Raw genomic sequence first — 22,442 nt, forward strand, 5'->3', positions numbered from 1 at the left:
CAGCAGGAATTTCAGAGTTCAGTGTCTGGACAACGGAGGGCCACTGATTGTGGAGTGGTTAAAATCAAGGATGCTTTGATTAAACCACTCTCCAATGTGTGCAAAAATCTTGGTTCATACCAACTAGAAAGATCACACAGATAAGACAAGCAAATTCCACACAGGGTAAAAATTAAGTGTGAGTGTATTTAAGGTTACTACAATTGGCTTATGCATATGAACCAGTTAGTTAAACTTTGACAAAGGGTCATCTGGACTCGAAATGTCAGCTCTTTTTTCTCCTTACAGATGGTGCCAGACCTGCTGAGATCATTCTTTTGGTCACAGTTAGTTAAGGATTGATCATAGAACCTCTTCAGTGCAGGAGGCAGCCATTTTGTCCATCCTGTCTGTGCCAGCTCTTACCCAGGCTTACTTACCACGTAACACCATGTATTTATCCCACTAATTCCTCCCTAACCTTCACATCCCTGGATATTCGGGGGTAATTTAACATGGCCAATCCACCTAACCCACACGTCTTTGGACTGAGAGGGGAATCTGGAGCACCAGGAGGAATCCCAAGCCGACACAGCGACAACGTGCAAACTCCACACAGACAGTGACCCAAGCTGGGAATTGAACCCGGGTCCCTGGCGCTGTGAGGCAGCAGTGCTAACCACTGTGCTATTGCCGTGGGGTTAAGGGGATAGAGCCTGGGTGGGATTGTGGTCAGTGCTTTCTCAATGGGCCAAATGACCTCCTTCATGCACTGTAGGGATTCTATGATTCGATGGCAAGTTCTCTAGAGAGTTTTAAAACCAGGAAACAAGTTTGAAAAGTGAAGACAACCAAAACTGGGGATCGTCGATAAAAGAAAAATCAGGAATTTTGGGGAAATGTCTTTACACAGAAAGTATAACTCATTACTCAAGGAGTGGTTGAGATGTTTAATATATTTAAGGGGAAGTTGGATAAACACATGAAGGAGAAAGGAATGAAAGATAGGGCAAGAAAAGAAAGGCACACACAGAGCGTAAACAACAATTGGGTTGAATGGCTTCATTCTGTGCTGCAGATTCAATGAGTATTTGAACTCTGAGTCATGCTGACTTTCCAGAAATATAATTACTGAGGCTCCGTACACAAGCGTCCAATAAACGTTCACAGATTGTACTGCCCGCAAGTCATTCTGGGTACAGTCTCATTGTTGACATCCTGTTAATAACGAAGCTCGGTCTGTGCCGGTCTCTCAGGGGAAACGTTAACAATTTGGGGACACCGTTAGATGTTAAATCAAAAGAGCCAGAGATAGACGAACAACAGAGAATAAGATCGTGCAGCATCGAGTTTGGATTCTGTGCGCTCAGAGCAAGGAGACGGTTAGAAAGTTAGAGCTCGTCCACTTAGCAATGAAATCAGGAAGCTATCACGCACCTCCATCTCCACCTCCCCCTCCCCACCCCAAACACATGGAAACCTGGAACTCTTTCCTGCACCATCCCCTCCCCTCACCAGAAACAGGGTATCTGAGGGTATTAAAGGAGCACGGAACCAAAGCCAGTAATGTACAAATTGGCTAAGATCTAACTGAACAGAGGAACACGCTTGAGGGGCTGAATGGCCTCTTCCTGTTCCTATCCTCCCGAGGAAGGGGGCGACAGAGGGAGGGAAGGAGTCTCACAGGGAGAGGAATCTGGAGGAGCTGCACTCACCTTGTTGCAGAAACATAAAATCTCACCGCTCAGTAACACTGTTGACCTTTTAATCCGGGGGGGGGGGGGGGGGGGGGAGAATCCGGGATATCCGGACACACAGAGCCTCTCAATTAACATCAGGTATAAAAGGACAAACTTGCATTGATGTAGCACCTTTCACATCCTCTGCATGTCTCAAAGCACTTTACAGCCAATGGATTACTTTGGAAGTGCAGCCTCCGTAGGAAACACGATTGCAGATTTGTACACAGAAAGATCCCACAAGGAGCAATGGCCAGATGATCGTGCTTTTATGTTGATTGAGGGGTAAATTTTAGCCAGGATACCAAATATGGGATCTTTCCATCCATCTGAAAGGGCAAACATCTGAAATAACGATCAGAACTGTTCACAGTACTTCACGTGTGGTCGAGCCAAGGCTCGCTACAAGAATAACATAACCTCTCTGCTTTGCAACTCTATTCCTCTAACATTCAAAAACAGCTTCTTTCCTGCTGTCAGACTTTTGAATGGACCTACCTTTTATTAAGTTGATATTTCTCTACACCCTAGCTATGACTGTAACACTACATTCTGCACTCTGATTTCCTTCTCTATGTACGGTATACTTTGTCTGTACAGCGTGCAAGAAACAATACTTTTCACCTCGTTAATACATGAGACAATAATAAATCAAATCCCTTGGCTTTTCCTTTCCGCCCCCTCTCTTCCTGAAGATGCCAACTCTGATTGGGTGGGGTGCCATGATGTGGAGATGCCAGCGTTGGACTGGGGTAAACACAGTAAGAAGTCTCACAACACCAGGTTAAAGTCCAACAGGTTTACTTGGTAGCAAACGCCACTAGCTTTCAGAGCGCTGCTCCTTCGTCACGTGAGTGGGAGTTCTGAGTTCAGCTGACGAAGGAGCAGCGCTCCGAAAGTGGGTGGAGTGCCACAGACTGCATTCTTGTCCGTTGACCCTGTGTGAATTTAGGCAAGTTATTTGGCTGCAGGAGCATCACAGCTTTGTTTTTATTCATTCCTTTGTTTGCTTTAGACATGGAAACCTCCCATCTGAGTCACACAGCAGTGAGCGGGTCCCAGATTGAGTTTTTCTTTAGGTCAATGGAACATTCCTGTTAATGGCCTGATTTCTGATTGGTGAGCTCAGCATGTTGCAGGACATGGACAGAGTGGATAGCCAGGGTGGAAGAGTCAATTACTTGGGGGCACAGGTTTAAAGGAGATGTACCAGGCAAGTTTTTTTTAAGCACAGAAGATAGTAGGTACCTGGAACTCACTGCCGGAGGAGGTAGTGGAAGCAGGTACGATAGTGAGTTTTGAGGGGCTTCTGGACAAATACATGAATAGGATGGGAATAGAGGGATATGATCCCCGGAAGGGTAGGGGGTTTTAGTTCAGTCGGGCAGCATGGTCAGTGCAGGCTTGGAGGGCTGAATGGCCTGTTCCTGTGCTGTATTTTTCTTCGAATCAAAACCTGTGACTTTCTCCGGTGTGTGAGACAACGTAAGAAGTCTCACCCGATGAAACAGCAGCGCTACAAAAGCTCACAATTCTATATAAACCTGTTGGACTTTAACCTGGTGTTGTGAGACTTCTTACTGTGCCCACCCCAGTCCAACACAGGCATCTCCACATCATGTTTGACAATAAATGATATTATTTATAATATAACAGATCATCCACTGAGAGTAGATTCTTACCAAACAGAAGGTGGCCATTTGGCCCATTCTGCCCGTGCTAGCTCTTTGGACAGTAAGAAGTCTCACAACACCAGGTTAAAGTCCAATAGGTTTATTTGGTAGCACAAGCCACAAACGTCCTGTGCTCTGAAAGCTTGTGTCTCGTGCTACCAAATAAACCTGTTGGACTCTAACCTGGTGTCGCCAGGTTACTGTGCTTACCCCAGTCTAACACCAGCATCTCCACATCGTAGCTTTGAAACAGCTATCCAATTAGACTCACTCTCCCTGCCCCTACGCCCATAGCCCCGGGCATTCCTCCTCTTCAACCATTTATCAAATTCTCTTTGGAAAGTCCCTGTTGAATCTGCTTCCACCGCCCTTTCAGGTGGGGCCTTCCAGAACACAATCCTCGCTGGGTAAACAAGATTCTCCTTATTTACTCTCTCTATCAGTTACCTCTAGTCCGTGTGTCTACTGGTTACTGATTCTCTCACCAGTGTAAACACTTGCTCACTATTTACTCAGTCGCCTCTCTCACAGTTTTGAACCCTTCCATTAAATCTCATCTAAAACCAGCAGGCACCCAGACCCAGTGAGTTACATTCAGGGGCAGGGGAATCATGACTACAAGGGTCGCTGTAATAGGACTGAAGGACGACTCCTGATGTGCAGGTGACTGAATCATGCCTCAAACCACCAAGACATGACCCTACAGTCAAACTGAGTTCCAGTCCTTGTTTTCTGAAATTACCATGGATAAGGTTCTCTCTCTGATTCTCCAGAGAGATGATGTGGAGATCATAAGAACATAAGAACATAAGAAATAGGAGCAGGAGTAGGCCATCTAGCCCTTCGAGCCTGCCCCGCCATTCAATAAGATCATGGCTGATCTGTCGTGGCTCAGTTCCACTTTCCCGCCCTCTCCCCATAACCCTTAATCCCTTCTCTTATCAAAAACCCATCAACCCGCTTCTTAAAAATATTTAGCGAGGCAGCCTCCACCACTTCAACGGGCAGAGAATTCCAGAGATTCACCACCCTTTGAGTGAAGAAGTTCCTCCTCAACTCCGTTCTAAACCGCCTCCCCTTTATCTTGAGGCTGTGCCCCCTAGTCCTACTGTCTTTTTTGAGCGGGAAGAGTCTCTCCACCTCTATCCTATCCATCCCATTCATCATCTTATACGTCTCAATGAGATCTCCCCTCATTCTTCTAAACTCTAACGAGTACAAGCCTAGTTTATTCAGCCTCTCCTCATAGCTCAATCCCCTCAGCTCCGGTATCAGCCTAGTAAACCTCCTCTGCACTCCCTCCAGGGCCAAAATATCCTTGCGCAGGTGCGGCGCCCAAAACTGCACACAGTACTCCAGCTGCGGCCTCACCAATGCCCTATACAGCCGCAGCAAGACCTCCCTACTTTTATATATAACTGTTCCCTTCCTGTTGGCGAACACTTCAGCGGTCACGGACATTTGGCCTCTGACCGAATGCGTTCTCCAAGGTGGCCTTCACAACACTCGACAGCGCAGAGTCACTGAGTAGAGACTGATAGCCAAGTTCCGCACACGAGGATGGTCTCAACAGGGATCTTGGGTTCATGTCGCACTACCTGTAACCCCCATGACTTGCCTGGGTTTGCAAAACCTCACTTACTGTGCTGTCTGGAGACAACACACATCTCTTTAACCTGTGCTCAGTGCTCCTTCCACTCACATTGTCGGCCACTTTAAGACTTGAATAGCAGGTTAGGTGTAAAGATTCGCATTCTAATCAGTAATCTGTAAACTGTCTGTGCTGTTAGATGCTCTGTCTGAGGCCAGAACTCTTCATTCACCTGACGAAGAGGGAAACCTCAAAAGCTTGAGAGTTTACTAGCAAATAAATCGGTTGGACTTAAACCTGGTGTGCTGTGTCTCCAGAGACACACAAACCCCTCAGGCAAGAAGGCAGAGGCGAGCAACATTCCCCTCCCCCCACCCCCATGCAAGTCAACACCTGATTCTGTGATAAGGAAAGAGTGAGATGGAGAGCAGGAGAGAAATAGCCAAGGACAGAAAGAGGCAGAGAACGAAAGAGAGAGACAGCGAGTGAGAAAGAGCCCAAGAAAAAGAGAACACAAGAGAGAGACAATTAGTTAGTTTATTTATTAGTCTCAAGTAGGCTGACATTAACACTGCAATTATTTACTGCAAATATTTAAGTCACGGGTAGATAGGTTTCTGATAGACAGGGGAATTAAGGGTTATGGGGAGAAAGCGGGAAAATGGAACTGATCCACTTCAGATCAGCCACGATCTTATTGAATGGCGGGGCAGGCTCGAAGGGCTAGATGGCCTACTCCTGCTCCTATTTCTTATGTTCTTATGCAATGAAGTTACTGTGAAAATCCCCGAATCGCCGTACTCAGACGCTTGTTTGGGCACACCGAGGGAGAATTTACCACGGCCAATGCACCTAACCAGAGGAAACTGGAGCAACTCACACAAACACAGGGAGAACGTGCAGAGTCTGCACAGACTGTGACCCAGGCCTGGAGTTGAACTCAGGTCCCTGATGCTAACCGTTGTGCCACCCATAAGACTGAGATAGTCAGGAAGAGAGGATATGACGCAGCACGGAGCTAGACAGAGAGAAGCAGGAGAGTGAGTGCATGAGACCAAGAAATAGACTAGAGAACATGGTGGGGTTTTTATTGTCTGAGAGAGACAGACAGACAATGCGCTGGGAGACTGACCAGTTTCTTTGCCCGTGATTGGGATAGGCACTCTTGGGTCTAGAACATGTTTTTGATCACAGATTGCTGCTCTAACACCTGTTCATTCTGCACTCTATTCAACCACACCTTAGATGCTGGTAAACAAGATTCTGTGCAAGACCCAACAGGCTATCCCTCTATAAGTAAGTGAGAACTCCATGTCAATAATGAGAGAGGGGTGGGGGAAGATTAAACTTTGACCCACATCATAGGCTCTGTTTCATTTCACCTTCACAAATTTTCACCCTTCCTTCTGTAGGGTCCCTACAGTTCAGAAGGAGGCCATTTGGCCCATCGAGTGGATGATCCACAATCTCACCCGGGCCGTATCCCCATAACCCCATGCATTTACCCTAGCTAGTTCCCCTGACACTAAGGGACAATTTAGCAAGGCCAATCCACCTAACCAGCACACTTTTGAACTGTGGGAGGAAACCAGAGCATCCGGAGACAACGGGAGAACGTGTATACTCCACACAGGCAGTGACCCAAGCCGGGAATCGAACGCAGGCCCCTGGCGCTGCGAGGCAACGGTGCTAACCACTGTGCCACTGTTCCTGGGAAAGTGTTCCAGAGACATGTAATTACCCTGTTGCCTCAACCCAGAGCTTTCAGTGACGCAGTGTAAACACTGTCAGGCAGCTAATCAGCACTGGGGGCATCACAGTAGCTTCTGGTCTCTGATGTTCTTTTGGGAACTCAACATGGACCAACTAGCGTTAACTAACAACTTCTGCCTCTGGGTCAGATGACTATGGCTCCAATCCCACATTCCAGTCACACTGACGCAGTACCGAGGCACTGCAGCACTGTCAGGAGTACTCTCTTTTGGATGAAATTATCTTTGCCCATAATTGGTGACAATGCTGCCTCGGCTCTCACATTCCCTCCCCAATCGCTCTACAACCCTTTTCTCCTGCCAACTGTGTGACAAAGCTTTTCTGTTTCACCTGTCCCAATATCTCCTTATGTGATTTAACCTTTGTAATTAATTACCCACACGGTGCTCACTGGGATCTGACAATGTCAAAGGTACAAACAATGTCATTGGTGTAATGTTAGTATGAGTTTTACTCCAGATTTAACCCTGTGCTGTACCTATCCTGGGAGTGTTTGAATGGGTGGGGGGGGGGGGGGGGGGGGGGTGCGGGGGGACGGTGTAGAGGGAGCTTTACTCTGTATCTAACCCCATGCTGTACCTGTCCTGGGGATGCTTGATGGGGGACAGTGTAGAGGAAGCTTTACTCTGTATAGAACCCTGTGCTGTACCTGTCCAGGATGTGTTTGATGGGGACAATGTAGAGGGAGCTTTACTCTGTATCTACACTGTCCTGGGAGTGTTTCATAAATCATTGAATCCCTACAGTGCAGGAGGTGGCCATTTGGCCCATCGAAACTGCACTGGCTCTCCAACAGAGCATCTTAGCCAGTACCTATCCCCATAACCCCATGTACGTATCCCACTCAACCCCCTAACCTGCACATCTTAGGACACTAAGGGGCAATTTAGCATTGCCAATCCACATAACATACACGTCTTTGGACTGTGGGAGGAAACCGATGCAGGCTTGGGTAGAATGTGCGAACTCCACACAGTGACCTGAGGCTGGAATCAAACCCGGCTTCCTGGCACTGTGAGGCAGCAATGCTAACCACCGTACCACCGATTGATACAATAATTTGTGCCCCACAGCCAAAAACTGTGTTCCCCACATTAATGCAAGTTTGTTCAGACAGTTTAAATGTTCTGATATTCATGGCAGTTGTTACTGGTGGGCTCTCTTTGTTCCTGTTCAGTGCCATACTGAGGGAGTGCCACACCTGCACATGTGCCATCTTTGGGCAGAAGTGTTAAAATGAAGCTGTGCGTGACCTCTTGAGGTGGTTGCAGAAAGATCACACCGCACTATTCTGAAGAAGAGCACAGAAACGTAGAAGATAGGAGGAGGCCAATTGGCCCTTTGAGCCTGCTCCACCATTCATCACGATCATTGCTGATTGTCCAACTCATTAGCCTAATCCTGCTTAAAAATAAAAGCAAATTACTGTGGATGCTGGAATGAGAAACCAAAAGGGAAAACACTGGAAAATCTCAGCAGGTCTGGCAGCATCTGTAAGGACAGAACAGAGCTGACATTGAGTCCAGATGACCCTTTGTCAAAGGGTCCTACTAATCCTGCTTTCTCCCCATAACCTTTGATCCCCTTCACCCCAAGTGCTATATCAGCCGCCTCTTAAATACATTCAGTGTAATGAATTCCACAAGCTCACCACTCTTTGGGTGAAGAATTGCCTCCTCATCTCTATCCTAAATGGCCTACCCCGGATCCTCAGAATGTGACCCCTGGTTCTGGACTCCCCCCACCAGCGGGAATATCCTCCCTGCATCTACCCTGCCTCCTCCTGTTAGAATTTTATAAGTCTCTATGAGATTCCCCCTCATTCATCTGAACTCCAGCAAAAACAATCCTAACCTAGTCAATCTCTCAGTTCCGCAGTTCTCCCTGCTGTCCCAGCCATTTACTTATCCCTCAATTAACATCAGCAAAAAAAAATCTGACGTTTATTGCATTCCAGTCTGTGGGATCTTGCTGTGCACGGATTGGTTGCCACTTCTTTTTTACATTAGTGGCTGTACATGAGGAGATGTACAGGGATTAAAAGTCTTCCACTGGCTGGGGAGAACTTTGGGATGTCCCCTCTACGTAAAAATATAACGTATTTCAATCAAACATCAGTGTAAAAATCGATCGCTGATCTCATGAGAAAAAGGGAAGTGAAGTGACTGGGAAAGCATTTCAGCAACTTGCTCTGGAAGAGAAAATGTGCAAACAAAAATCCCCCAAGAATCGCATTTCCTACTCTTGAGTTGGTCACGCCACTTTAAAGGACGTTGCTCCATCTTAAACTGGGCGGAGAAATCGCCAGGCTTGACTCAGCTGTCAATCATCGAGTGTCACCATGGCAACCCAGGTTGCATTGGTTTAAAAGGCTTTTTTGAGCTTTGCTATTGGCTCTTTCCTCTTCCTGAACAGCGTCGAAGCCAATGAGATGTGTGCACGCATTACCGGCTTCTTTTATCACTAAATCGCAATGTTTCATCTTAATCAGCAAAACTGCAAATAAATGAAACTAAACCCACATTTCATTAGCAAAACGAAATAAAAATGAAACTAAACCCATATTTCCAAATATTCCCCCCATGCCACTCTAACACACTAGTATCTTTTATCAATGTCACAAGTAGGCTTACGTCAACACTGCAATGAAGTTATTGTGGAAAAAAAAACCCCTAAATAAAAAAAGAACATCGTGCGTGTAGGACATGACATTACATTGTCCATTTTACCAGTTTGGAGGGTAACTTGGGGTGGCACAGTGGTTAGTACTGCTGCCTCACAACGCCAGGAACCCGGGTTCGATTCCCGGCTTGGGTCACTGACTGTGCGGAGTCCACACATTCTCCCCACGTCTGCGTGGGTTTCCTCCCACACTGTAAAAGGCGTGCAGGTTAGATGAATTGACCATGCTAAAATTCTCCCTCAGTGTACCTGGACAGGGGCCAAAGTGTGGTGACACAGTAGCTTCACTGCAGTGTTAATGTAAGCCCACTTGTGACACTAATAAATAAACTTTATTTTTGCGTTTGATCTTTTTTCAGGTTGATTTACAGGAAGAGGCAGAAATGCTACAAAAAAAGTCTTGTGTGGAAAGATTATCACTTCTTCAATAAGACCTACAAATGGCTATTCCACCATCCCCCCCAAGGAATGATTTTAGTCGCTGAACAATTACCAGTGGCTTTGTTCCAAAAATGTAACATTGGAAAGCAGAACATTGTAACGAAGCTGTTTGGAGTATTACCTGAATGGTTCCCATTCCCCTCAGTAACACCCTTTCACATTGTTTAGACACCGCCCTGGTAGAAAGCCCCTTCCAGCAAAACCTGCACACCCTCATGGGCGAGATCATTTTTTTGTTCGGTTACAGGACGTGACCATCGCTGGTTGGGCCAGCATTTATTGCATTTAAGAGTCAACCACACTCTTGTGGCTCTGCAGTCACGTGTAGGCCAGACCGGGTAAGGGTGGCAGATTTCCTTCGTTTAAGGACATTAGTGATTTTTCTGACAATTGACAATGGTTTCCTGGTCATCATGTGCAGCTCTGATCATTTTATTATAGAAATATTATTAAACTGGAAAGAGTGCAGAAAAGATTTACTAGGATGCTATTGGGATTTGATAGTTTGAGTTATAAGGAGGTTGGATAGACTGGGACTTTTTCCTCTGGAGCGTGGAAGACTGACAGGGGACCTTATAGAGGTCTATAAAATAGCAAGGAGCATAGATAAAGTAGACATACAACATCTTTTGCCAAAGCCAAGGAGTCTAAAACTGGAGGGCACAGGTTTAAGGTGAGGGGAGAGATGCAAAAGGTCAAGGCGCAATTTTTTCACACAGAGGGTGGTGGGTGTCTGGAACGAGCTGCCAAAGGCAGTAATAGAGGCTGCTATGATGTCTTTTAAAAAGCATTTAGACAGTCACATGGGTAAGATGGGTATAGAGGGATATGGGCCAAACGCAGGCAATTGGGACTAGCTAAGTGGTTTTAAAAAGAAAAAAAGGGCAGCATGGACATGTTGGGCCAAATGGCCTCCCTTTAAATTTTTAAAACTTTTTAATTCCAGACCTTTTATTGAATTCAAATTTCACAGTCTGCCATGTTGGGATTCGAACCTGGGCTCTCAGAGAATTACAATGGGTCTTTGGGATTCCTTGGATTCAAAGCCAAATATTAACTAGATGGTGTCACTGCTGGCTGTGGGATCTTGTTGTGGATACTTCAGAAAGGCACTCCAGAAATGCAAGTTCCTTCTTTCAGTGCCCGAGACTGATGAGGGTGATGAAGACACACTGTCACGATTGTGGTTAATGTGAGTCAGTGTCTCAGAGACTGGTATCTGCGACAGGAAGGATGAGTTGAATTTTTAAAGCAGCTTCCAAATCTCAAAGTGCTCTGCAGCCGATAGAATAGTTTTGGTGTGTAATGAGGCAGCCAAATTTGTACACAGCAAGATCCCACAAGCAGCACAGTAAAAGTAACCAGACAATCTGTTTCAGTGACGTTGCGAGAGGGATAAGTTTCAGCCTGGCTGCTGGGGAGAAACTCTTTAAATACCTCATCCAAAAGACAGCCCACCTCTGACAATGCATCACTCCCTCAGCACCGCACTCACCCCCTCAGCCTAGATTTTGTACTCAAAGTGCGATTTGAATCCACAAACTACTGCCTCAGACGAGAGTGCTATTCCCCGTGGCCCTGACGGAGACATTAACAAGTTCCCTCAAAGGGCGCTGTGCAGCCGTGCGCAGACTAAGCTCTCTAACCACTTGCATGTGGGGTAATTAGGTCCCCCCCCCTCCACTGGGGAAGGGAAGGAGCAGCAAGGTGACAGCAGTAGAATAGTGTACCTGCATTCTGTCTGCCCTGCTGTCCCAGTATGTACAAACTGGAGGGGCTTTGCTGACGCATCATAACAGGGTCTACTCCCTGGCCTTCCATCCGACTCCATTGCAACGTACTAAAAAGAAAGGGCAAGTGAATGACCTTCACGCTAACAACAAACTCCATGATCACGCTCCTGACCTCTGGACCCTGTTCTCAAATCAACCTGTTTTTTTCAAAATGAAAATAGACTCGCATTCACAAAACATCATAGAAACGTAGAAGATAGGAGGAGGAGGAGGCCATTCAGCTCCTCGAACCTGCTCCGCCATTCATCACGATCGTGGCTGATCGTCCAACTCAACAGCCTAATCCTGCTTTCTCCCCATAACCTTTGATCCCATTCACCCCGTGCTGTATCCAGCCGCCTCTTGAATACGTCGAGTTATATTAGCGCATTGGTCATGATATTGACTGCTCTCATCCAATTGAGCAACATTAATGTAACTTTCTTCACCGGGCGACCCTATCACAGCTTTTCCCCCAATATTCAGATGAGGTGTACTACACTCACATCCACTTTTGAGATGTTGGTGGTGCTGGGGGAGTGCTGCACTGTCAGAGGGGTTGTATTTCCGATGAGATGTTAAATTAAGGCCCTATTTACACTCTCTGGGGAATGTAAGAGATCCTAGAGCCACAAAGTAGAACAGGGGGAGTTCTCCCCAGCGCCCTGGCTGATCTTTCTCCCACAATCAACAGCATTAACAATAACAAATTATTTGGCCTATTTAACCCATTGTTATTGTGGGACCCTACTATACAGAATCTCTACAGTTTAGAAGAAGGCCATTTGGCCCATTGAGTCTCCACTGACTCTTATCCAGATTCTATCCCTTTAACCCCACATATTTACCCTGCTAATCCCCCTGACACTAAGGGGCATGCCTAATTAACCTAATTTGCACATCTTTGGAGTGTGAGAGGAAACCCACACCGACACAGGAAGAATGTGTGTAAGTTCCACACAGACAGTGCCCCAAGGCTGAAATTGAACCCTGGCACTGTGAGGCAGCAGTGCCAACCACCGTGCCACCCTAAAGCATACCGTGCACACTTTTTGTATTGCATTTTGCTACATTCCAAAGGAGACCACATGTCAGAAAAAAATCTTCATTGGCTGTAAAGTGCATTGGGAAAAACCTGCGGTCATGAAAGGTGCTATATAAATACAAGATCTTTCTTTAATGTAATGCCAAAAGGTAACCAACCTTGACGCTTGGGGAGAGATTGGTGTGACTCATCTGATCTCTGCCAGACATTTCACCGTTGCAGTTGCCTATTTCCCACAGAAATCACCGCACAAGGCAACACTGGTGTGTTCTCACAAGCTGGCCTTATGATCGGCCCCTGTCAATGGGGCTTTTTCTGTGCGGACATTGCCATCCAGTATCAAGTGTTACCCAGCAGAGGGAACATGTGAGCAGCTTCAGCTCACTCCCCGCCCTCGCCCCAGGCAGCCTGAGATAGATAAACACAGGCACAGAATGCAGCCAGTCCAGTTCAGGAAGAGCAGCGATGATTACAATGAAGCTGACACACTCCTGAAACAGTCTGATATTGTGTGAGAACTGCATCAGGGCTAAAGGGCTGCCAACCCTCTAGAACTGAGCGCACAGAATCATAGAAACCCGACAGTGCAGAAAGAGGCCCTTCGGCCCATTGAGTATGCACTGACCACAATCCTACCCAGTCCCTACACCCCCCCCCACCCCCAATATTCCTACACATTTACCCGCTAATCCCTCTAACCTACGCATCTCAGGACAGTAAGGGGCAATTTTAGCACGGCCAATCAACCTAACCCGCACAACTTTGGATTGTGGGAGGAAACCGAAGCACCTGGACGAAACCCACGCAGACACGAGGAGAATGTGCAAACTCCACACGGACAGTGACCTGAGCCGGAAATTGAACCCGGGTCCCTGGAGCTGTGAAGCAGCAGTGCTAACCACTGTGCTACCGTGCCGCCCCATTAGGGTCTAAATGTTAATCCCTAGGATGTGGGTGGCTCCAAGGGACAACTAACATCGATTACTGTGAAATCTCAGTGCTGGACAAAATACTGTTTCACTGACTGTCCATACAAAAAACTAGAGTTTGCTTCCCAATTAGTTGTGAGGAAGATTGTGTACCAATGGGTGGCACAGTGGTTAACATTGTTACCTCACAGCGCCAGGGATCCTGGTTCGATTCCCAGATTGGGTCACTTTCTATGCAGAGTTTGCACGTTCTCCCCACATCTGCATGGGTTCCCTCCGGGTGCTCCAGTTTCCTCCCACAGTCTGAAAGACGTGCTGGTTAGGGGCTTCTGCTGTGCTAAATTTGTACCCGAACAGACTCCAGAGTGTGGCAACTAGGGGATTTTCACAGCAACTTCATTGCAGTGTTAATGTAATCCTACTAAATAAACTTTACATTCTTGAGCAGTGGTTCCCAACCTTTTATGTCACATCATACCTCAACATAGGTCATTGAAGACCTCTGTACTATTAAAAGAATTCTGAGACACACCTCCTATTCTCTGTATTCTTCTCTTACTGGGAACTTTTGTCTTTTAAACTGCTCCCTGTCCTCTCCATTTCTCTCGCTTAGCCCCAGGGTTTTTTGCGTCCTTTTTTTTGAGTTTCTGCTTTTTGTGTGGGCGCATGGGATCTGTGTCTTCAGCTCCAAGTCCCGTTGGCCATGGGTGTGGGTCTGACCAACATAAAGACAAAATAAATCAAAACCACACACGTGTATCTCTTTCCACATACACGGGAAACCCCAAAGTCTGTCAGCTCTTGGACAGCCAACCACAGAGCTGAAGATGAGGGTTAGTTTCAGTTTAATTAGGTGAATTGTGAATCGTGACTCTGTTTTCGTGGCACACTTTGGTGGGGGTGGGGGCGAACTCTGTGTGCCGTAGCTCACTGGTTGAGAACCACCGTCCCAGATGACCAATGACAGGAGTGTGGGAAGTCATGTGTTGACACCTCCAAGAGTAACGTCCAATTGAAGCTGGCAATTCGGAGCAACTAGACTTGTCACTGTTGCCAGCGGGGAGAATCGTGCCCTGGGTCTCCATTCCAGAGACAAACTAGAAAATATTCCACATCTTCACTTGCTCAACATTCTCCCCTTTGCTCCAAAATCCACTTTTGAGAGGTTTGGCTATGTATTTGTTTAAAAGAATGTCCTCAACAACAACTTGTAGAGGACTCTGAAGCCATCGTGGTTTCTCGGAGACATCAGGAACATCACTGGACCACCAGCCAACAGCAGGCGAAACCAGGAGGGGTGATTGAAACAGAAAATGCTGGAATTTCCTAGCGGATCTGACAGTGTCCACAGAGAGAATATCGAGACAATATTTTAAATCAGGGCTCAAAGAGTCACCCAGACTCGAAACGTTGGCTCTATTCTCTCTCCATAGACGCTGTTAGACCTGCAGAGATTTTCCAGCATTTTCTATTTTTGTTTCAGATTCCAGCAACCACAGTATTGTTTTTATTGTAGGGGTGACTGAAAACTTGACCCTGGCTACTGTTTAGTGAGCAGTCTTAACACAGGAGGTGGAAGTAAAGACATGCTAGGGACGGAATTTAATTTAAAATGGATTTTTCACGTGTTGACAATGGCAACCATTTGATGCCATCCTCTCGTTGCCTTGAGAAGGTGGTGATGAGCCTTCTAGAATCATTTGGCAGTGGGTTTGATAAAACACAGTTGCCGAAATTCTACTGGCCTGTCCGCTCTGGGAATCGGAGCAGGCGAGGGCGGACAATGGAAAGATCCGTTGACGTCAGGCGGATTTTACGGTTTCGGGATGAGCGAGGCTGTAAAATCCCACCCAGTGTCTCTCTGGGCCATTTGAGGTGGGCTGTCAAGAGTCAACCACTTTGGTACGGGACTGGAGTCACTTATAGACCCCGACTGGGAGAAGCTGGCAGATTTCCTTCCCTAAAGGGACAAGTAGTAAAATTAAAGTTATAAGTTTTATTACTTATTTATTAGTCACATGTTGGCTTACATTAACACTGCAATGAAGTTACTGTGAAATTCCCCTAGTTGCCACACTCGGGTGCCTATTTGGGTACACTGAGGGAGAATTTAGCATGGCCAATGCACCTAACCAGCAAGTCTTTTGGACAGTGGGAGGAAACCCAGGCAATCACGGGGAGAACGTGCTGACTCCGCAGTGATCCAAGCCAGGAATCGAACCTGGGTCGCTGGCGCTATGAGACAGCAGTGCTAACCATGGTGCCACAGACAATAATAACCAGTTGGTTTTTCATGACAATTTGACAGCTTCATCGTCAATTTTATGGAAGAAACTAAAAACTTATTTCTATAGCGCCCGACAACCTCCTCACTTTGCGGGCAGTGATGTAATTTTTTTGAGCTGTGCTCACTATTGTAATGTACAAAACACAGCAACTAATTTGCACACAGCAAAGTGATAATTACTAGATAATAATTTCCAGTGGTGTTGTTTTGTCCAGAGGATACCTTCTCTGTCCATCTCCTACATAATGCCATTGGATTTTTTGAGTTTCACGTCATCCAAATACAAAGGTATTTGTAATCGTGCAGCAGTCCTGCAGTAACATGCCCAACAGTCAGGTGAGACTGTGTGCTCAGGTCAGTGGAGGGGGAAAAAAAAAAATCGATCCCACCCATCCCCAGATTCAAGGGGTGAGAGGGGGTGGATGACCCACTAAAACCACAGCTGGATTTGCACCCCCACTTTTTTTCGACAGGAGGGACCCAGAATGAGCCAGTGCATCTATGAACCGGACGGAGTTGTGCTGTAAAATCAGCAGCAAAACATACAGGAAAGAGAGATCGAGAATCCGGTGAGCTGCTGCAAAACAATAATCTCTCCCTCAACGTCAACTAAACGAAGGAGATAGTCATCAACTTCAGGAAGCATAAAGGAGAACATGTCCCTGTCTATGTCAATGGGGATGAAATAGAAATGGTCGAGAGCTTTAAGTTTTTAGGTGCCCAGATCAGTAACAACTTGTCCTGGTCCCCCCATGCTGACACTATAGTTAAGAAAGCCCACGACCGCTTCTACTTTCTCAGAAGACTAAGAAAATTTGGTATGTCCACTATGACTCTCACCAACTTTTACAGATGAACCATAGAAAGCATTCTTTCTAGTTGTATCACAACTTGGTATGGCTCCTGTTCTGTCCAAGACCGCAAGAAACTACAAAGAATTGTGAATGACGCCCAGTCCATCACTCAAACCAGTCTCCCATCCACTGACTCTGTCTACACTTCCCGTTGCCTTGGCAAAGCAGCCAGCATAATTAAGGGCCCCACACATACTCTCTTTCACTTTCTTCCGTCGGGAAAAAGATACAGAAGTCTGAGGTCATGCACCAACCAACTCAAGAACAGCGTCTTCCTTGTTGCCATTACACTTTTGAATGGACTTACCTTGCATTAAGTTAATCTTTCTCTACACCCTAGCTATGCTTGTAACACTACATTCTGCACGGTCTTGTTTCCTTCCCTATGAACTGTATGCTTCGTCTGTATAGTGCGCAAGAAACAATACTTTTCACTGTATGGTAATACATGTGACAATAATAAATCAAATCAAATCAGCTGCTCTCAGGATGTTTAGTGATCTGGGATCTCATTCCGACTGTCAGAGTGGAATCATCTGAATGTAAAAAAACTGGAATATCATTGCACATTCTAACAAGCATTTTGATCGCTCAGCGGAGGCTGTGTATTGAAACACCTCAGACAGGATCGATGTAGAAAACTTGAATATTATTTCGCTCTGACTGCTCACTCTGAAAGGTTTGTGATGGTCTTTCAGATATTTTATGAATAAAATATATTTTTTGCAAACAAAAATCTTAAGTGTGCAGCGAAACGGAGCGAGTGAAACTGCACTGCCTCTGGTCAGGAACCCAGTTGGCTGTAGTCCAGGGGCTTCGGGTTAGGGTGAAAGTGTTTAATTTTGAGAAGAAGGTACGATCTATGCTGCTACATGAAGCAGATGATGAAACAGAATATGGATGTCACAGGCAGTGTCAGGGAACCCTGTACCCAGAGTGGAAAATGTACTGAACGTATGTGTGTCTAAGTGTGGGCTTGTGTTAGTGTGTCTGGTTGAGTTAGTTAGTGGGTGTATTCGCTCCAATGATATTTGGGCTGTCTGTACAGCAAGTGCCAGGACTAAGGTTTACAATCAAAATTAGAAATCCCAGACCCTTTAACACAACCCCCTGGAATTAATCTGAATGTATCCATAGCATCAGGTCACAGTACTTTCTGTTTTCGAGTTGTAAATTTCACAATTTTTCAGATTTATTTACCAACAGCACAGGCAGTAATGAGATTTGCAATTGTTGTTCTGCATTGCATCAAATTCAACACATTGACTGTGGGATCACACTGTGTAATCTTGAATCCAACACCCCTGCCCCAAAGCCCCGACAGGAATATTTACCCCACCCACCCCTCACTCCCCCAGTGGGCAGTAATATTTACCCCCCTAACACACCTACATACCCCCCCCAACAATGGGCAGTAATATTTACCCCCTTAAACAAACACACCCCAGTATTTACCCCCATCTCTCTTTCACACATGGGCACACACACAGAAATCCCCCCAACTCCAGTGTACAGTAACATTTACCCCCTCCCTTTCACTTGCATACACACTAACCCTGCCCCCCCCCACTCCCCAGTGTGCACTAACCCTGCCCCCCCCCCACTCCCCAGTGTGCACTAACCCTGCCCCCCCCCACACTCCCCAGTGTGCACTAACCCTGCCCCCCCCCCACACTCCCCAGTGTGCACTAACCCTGCCCCCCCCCACACTCCCCAGTGTGCACTAACCCTGCCCCCCCCCACACTCCCCAGTGTGCACTAACCCTGCCCCCCCCACACTCCCCAGTGTGCACTAACCCTGCCCCCCCCACACTCCCCAGTGTACACTAACCCTGCCCCCCCCCACACTCCCCAGTGTACACTCCACCCCCCCCCACACTCCCCAGTGTACACTCCACCCCCCCCCCACACTCCCCAGTGTACACTCCACCCCCCCCCCCACACTCCCCAGTGTACACTCCACCCCCCCCCCCACACTCCCCAGTGTACACTCCACCCCCCCCCCCACACTCCCCAGTGTACACTCCACCCCCCCCCCACACTCCCCAGTGTACACTCCACCCCCGCCCCCACACTCCCCAGTGTACACTCCACCCCCCCCCCCACACTCCCCAGTGTACACTCCACCCCCCCCCCACACTCCCCAGTGTACACTCCACCCCCCCCCCCACACTCCCCAGTGTACACTCCACCCCCCCCCCACACTCCCCAGTGTACACTCCACCCCCCCCCCCACACTCCCCAGTGTACACTCCACCCCCCCCCCCACACTCCCCAGTGTACACTCCACCCCCCCCCACACTCCCCAGTGTACACTCCACCCCCCCCCACACTCCCCAGTGTACACTCCACCCCCCCCCCCACACTCCCCAGTGTACACTCCACCCCCCCCCCACACTCCCCAGTGTATACTCCACCCCCCCCCCACACTCCCCAGTGTATACTCCACCCCCCCCCCACACTCCCCAGTGTACACTCCACCCCACCCCCCCAACCCCCCAACCCAGTGTACACTCCACCCCCCCCCAACCCCAACTGACCTGGAATGGGCTGCTGCCGCTGTTTGAAGTAGCTTTGATAGGAGGTGTAGTCGGAGTACACGGTGTTCATGCCGATGCTCCTGCTCTCCAGCCAGTGCACCGCGGCCATGCCCTGGGCACTGATCAGCAGCGAGCGGACCCGCACGGCCGCCCGCAGATCCAGCACCACCCGGCCCGACACCGACTGGCCCCGGGTGTACACCGAGCCCTCCCGCCGCTCCGGCAGCAGCAGGAAGCCGCGGATCCTGCCCACCTTCATCCTCCCCCTTCCCCCACAAACAGGCCGGCTGGGCGATCCGAGCAACTCCGTCCCGGAGCCGCCTGTGGGATCTTGCTGTGCGCTGCCTCCTGCCCTGGTCCCTCTGGCTGCTGCCCTAGGTGCGCTGGCTCTTCCCCTACCAGTTTCCTTGGGGACTGGGGGAAACTTTCAAACTTCCAGTCACCGCAGCAACTTGGCCAAATGGGAAGTGCCAGCTCCATCTGCCGCTGACGTCCCCCAACGGCAGCCAATAGCAGGGCAGGAGGGGCGGAGCCTCTGCCTCCACCAATGGCCAACCGACTTGACCAAAATCAAAAACAAACCCTCTCACTCTTAAAGCGACAGTCCCTGTCCAAACGGGTTACCAACCCTCCCGGGTTGCCCGGGAGCCTCCGCCAAATGATTAGCAGGTCAGGGAGAGGCGGTGGCTCAGTGTATTAGTAATCCGGAGAGCCAGGGTAATGCTCTGGTGAACCTGGGTTCGAATCCCCTCATGGCAGAAGGTGAAATTGGAATTCAATGGTGATGTGGAATTAGAGGGGTGAGGGGTGAGGGGTAAGGGGGGGTGGGGAACCTCACTGAAACTTAGGGAATACTGAAAAGCCTGAATAGAGTGGACGTGGGGGAAATATTCCCATGAGTGGGAGAGACTTACTACTTAGTGCAAGTCTATTTGTGACATGAATAGATTAATCATAGACTAGGATCCCAGGGCACAGCCTCAGAGTAAAAAAGTGGCCCTTTAGAACAGAGACGAGAAGGAATTTCTTCAGCCAGAGGGTGGGGAATCTGTGGAATTCATTGCCGCAGAGGCCAGGTCACTGAGTGTCTTTAAGACAAGCCACCAAAAGAAGAAATGCTGGAAAATCTCAGCAGGTCTGGCAGCATCTGTAAGGAGGGAAAAGAGCTGACGTTTCGAGTCCAGATGACCCTTTGACAAAGCTTTGTTTCAGATTCCAGCATCCACAGTAATTTGCTTTTATACAGATAGATAGGCTCTTCATTGGTCAGGGATCAAGGGTTACAGGGAGAAGGTGGGAGACTGGAACTCAGAAATGTATCATCCATAATGATGGAGCAGACTTGATGAGCCGAATAGCCTAATTCTTCTCCTATATCTTATGGAATTAAAACTCTACTGTTGACCATGAAACCATTGTCAATAGTTGTAAAAATCCATCTGGTCCTCTACTGTTCTTTGGGGAAGGAAATCTGCTGTCCTTACCTGGTCTGGCCTACATGTGACACCGGAGCCACAGCAATGTGGTTGATTCTTAAGTGCACTCAGTGATGGGCAATAAATGCTGACATCCCATGAATAAAACAAAGATTCCTCTTCAGCTCCCTCTTGCCATGAACGTCAACCCCCCTCCACCCCTCCCCACTCCCCCACCTCCCCAGGGGAAGTCAAATCAGGGAGCCATCAAAACAGGGACAAAAACCAGAAAATGCTGGAAAATCTCAGCAGGTCTGACAGCATCTGTGGAGAGAGAATAGAACCAACATTTTGAGACTAGATGACCCCCTTGTCAGAATTGCTGACAAAGAAAATAGGATGAGATTTATACTGTCAGGGGATAAAATGGGGCTTGTATTCTGTAGAAGGATCATTTTGATGCCAAATTTCCACTCTGCTTCTCTCTCCACAGATGCTGCCAGACCTGCCGGGTTTATCGGGCATTTATTGTTTTTATTTCAGCTTCTGGCTCAGCTTGCGATGCCCCTTATAGTCGAATATCTGCAGGCTGACACACACCATCGGGGTTCACAATGTGATAGCAGAAGGTGACAGGGGAAGGGGGTGGGGAGAGTTGGGGTGACATTGTTGGGAACCGATAGTGAACGTAAGATGGTCACCATTAGAAGGTTGCTAAGGGTGGCTGAAGAAACTGGGGCCCTTGTCTGTGAATCGTCCACACTCCTAAAATATTTCTAATCATAGAATTCCTGACAGTGCAGAAGAAGGCCATTCGGTCCATTGAGTCTGCACTGACAGATTACCTTACCCAGACCCTTTCTCCTGTCCTATCCCCATAACCCACACATTTAGTATAGCCAATGCACCTAACCTGTGCATCTTTGGACTGTGGGAGGAAACCAGAGTTCCCAGGGGGAACCCATGTAGACACGGGGAGAATGTGCAATTTCCACACAGTCACCTGAAGCCGAAATTGAACCTGGGTCCCTGGCGCTGTGAGGCAGCAGTGCTAACCACTGCGCCACCGTGCCACCCGAAAAGACAAAAGGATAGGAATGTGACATACAAAGATTTAGCTACTAATTTGCGCACAGCAGAATCCCAAAATGGGGAGAACATGCAAACTCCATGTGGACAGTGAACCAAGCCGGGAATTGAACCTGGGTCCCTGGCACTGTAAGGCAGCAGTGCTAACCACATCGGGAGAAGAGTTCAAGGTGGTGAAGAAGGGTGGGTTTGAGGCGGTTTTTCACAAAATTGTACGGCAAAGAAGGAGGTAATTCGGCCCATCATATCTGCGTTCTCTGAAAGAGCCACATGCTCTTTATGAGTTGTAAGAGGTGGGGGGGAGGGGGTGGGGGAGGGAAGGATGCTGAGAGGGGATAAGTTCCAGAGAATGGGAGCAGCATTGCCCCTTTCTAGTATGGTTAATGGGCAGAGAATGAAACTCGGACTGGTGGAGAATTCAGGGGTCAGTGTTCAGAGATTTGATGTCAGGGAGCAGAGCTTGATTGGACGTTGAGTACCAACCAGCAAGACAGCCGGCTCCACAATGCCTTTTGCATGTCTGCCTCAGCCGCTGACAGCTGCAGCACAGGCTGCATGGACTAACCTTCCAATAACACAAGGTGTAACAGGCTGGGCAGCCCCTGTGTGCAAACAGATATCTGTGCATCTGTC

At 47.9% G+C, this 22,442-nt stretch overlaps 1 protein-coding gene across 1 annotated transcript in view; it reads right to left on the reverse strand.

Moving 5' to 3' along the window:
* Nucleotides 1–19,639, reverse strand: part of arrdc2 (arrestin domain containing 2) — a 35,702-nt gene extending 16,063 nt beyond the window's left edge. The window contains exon 1 of the mRNA XM_080212679.1: nt 19,306–19,639. Within this exon, the coding sequence (XP_080068805.1) occupies nt 19,306–19,564 (259 nt within the window). The 5' untranslated portion in view covers nt 19,565–19,639. The remainder of the gene's footprint in view (nt 1–19,305) is intronic.
* Nucleotides 19,640–22,442: the final 2,803 nt, after the last annotated feature.

The sequence above is a fragment of the Carcharhinus amblyrhynchos genome, chromosome 26, assembly GCF_965287045.1.
Source record: "Carcharhinus amblyrhynchos chromosome 26, sCarAmb.v2.hapA, whole genome shotgun sequence".
NCBI classification, from domain to species: Eukaryota; Metazoa; Chordata; class Chondrichthyes; order Carcharhiniformes; family Carcharhinidae; genus Carcharhinus; species Carcharhinus amblyrhynchos.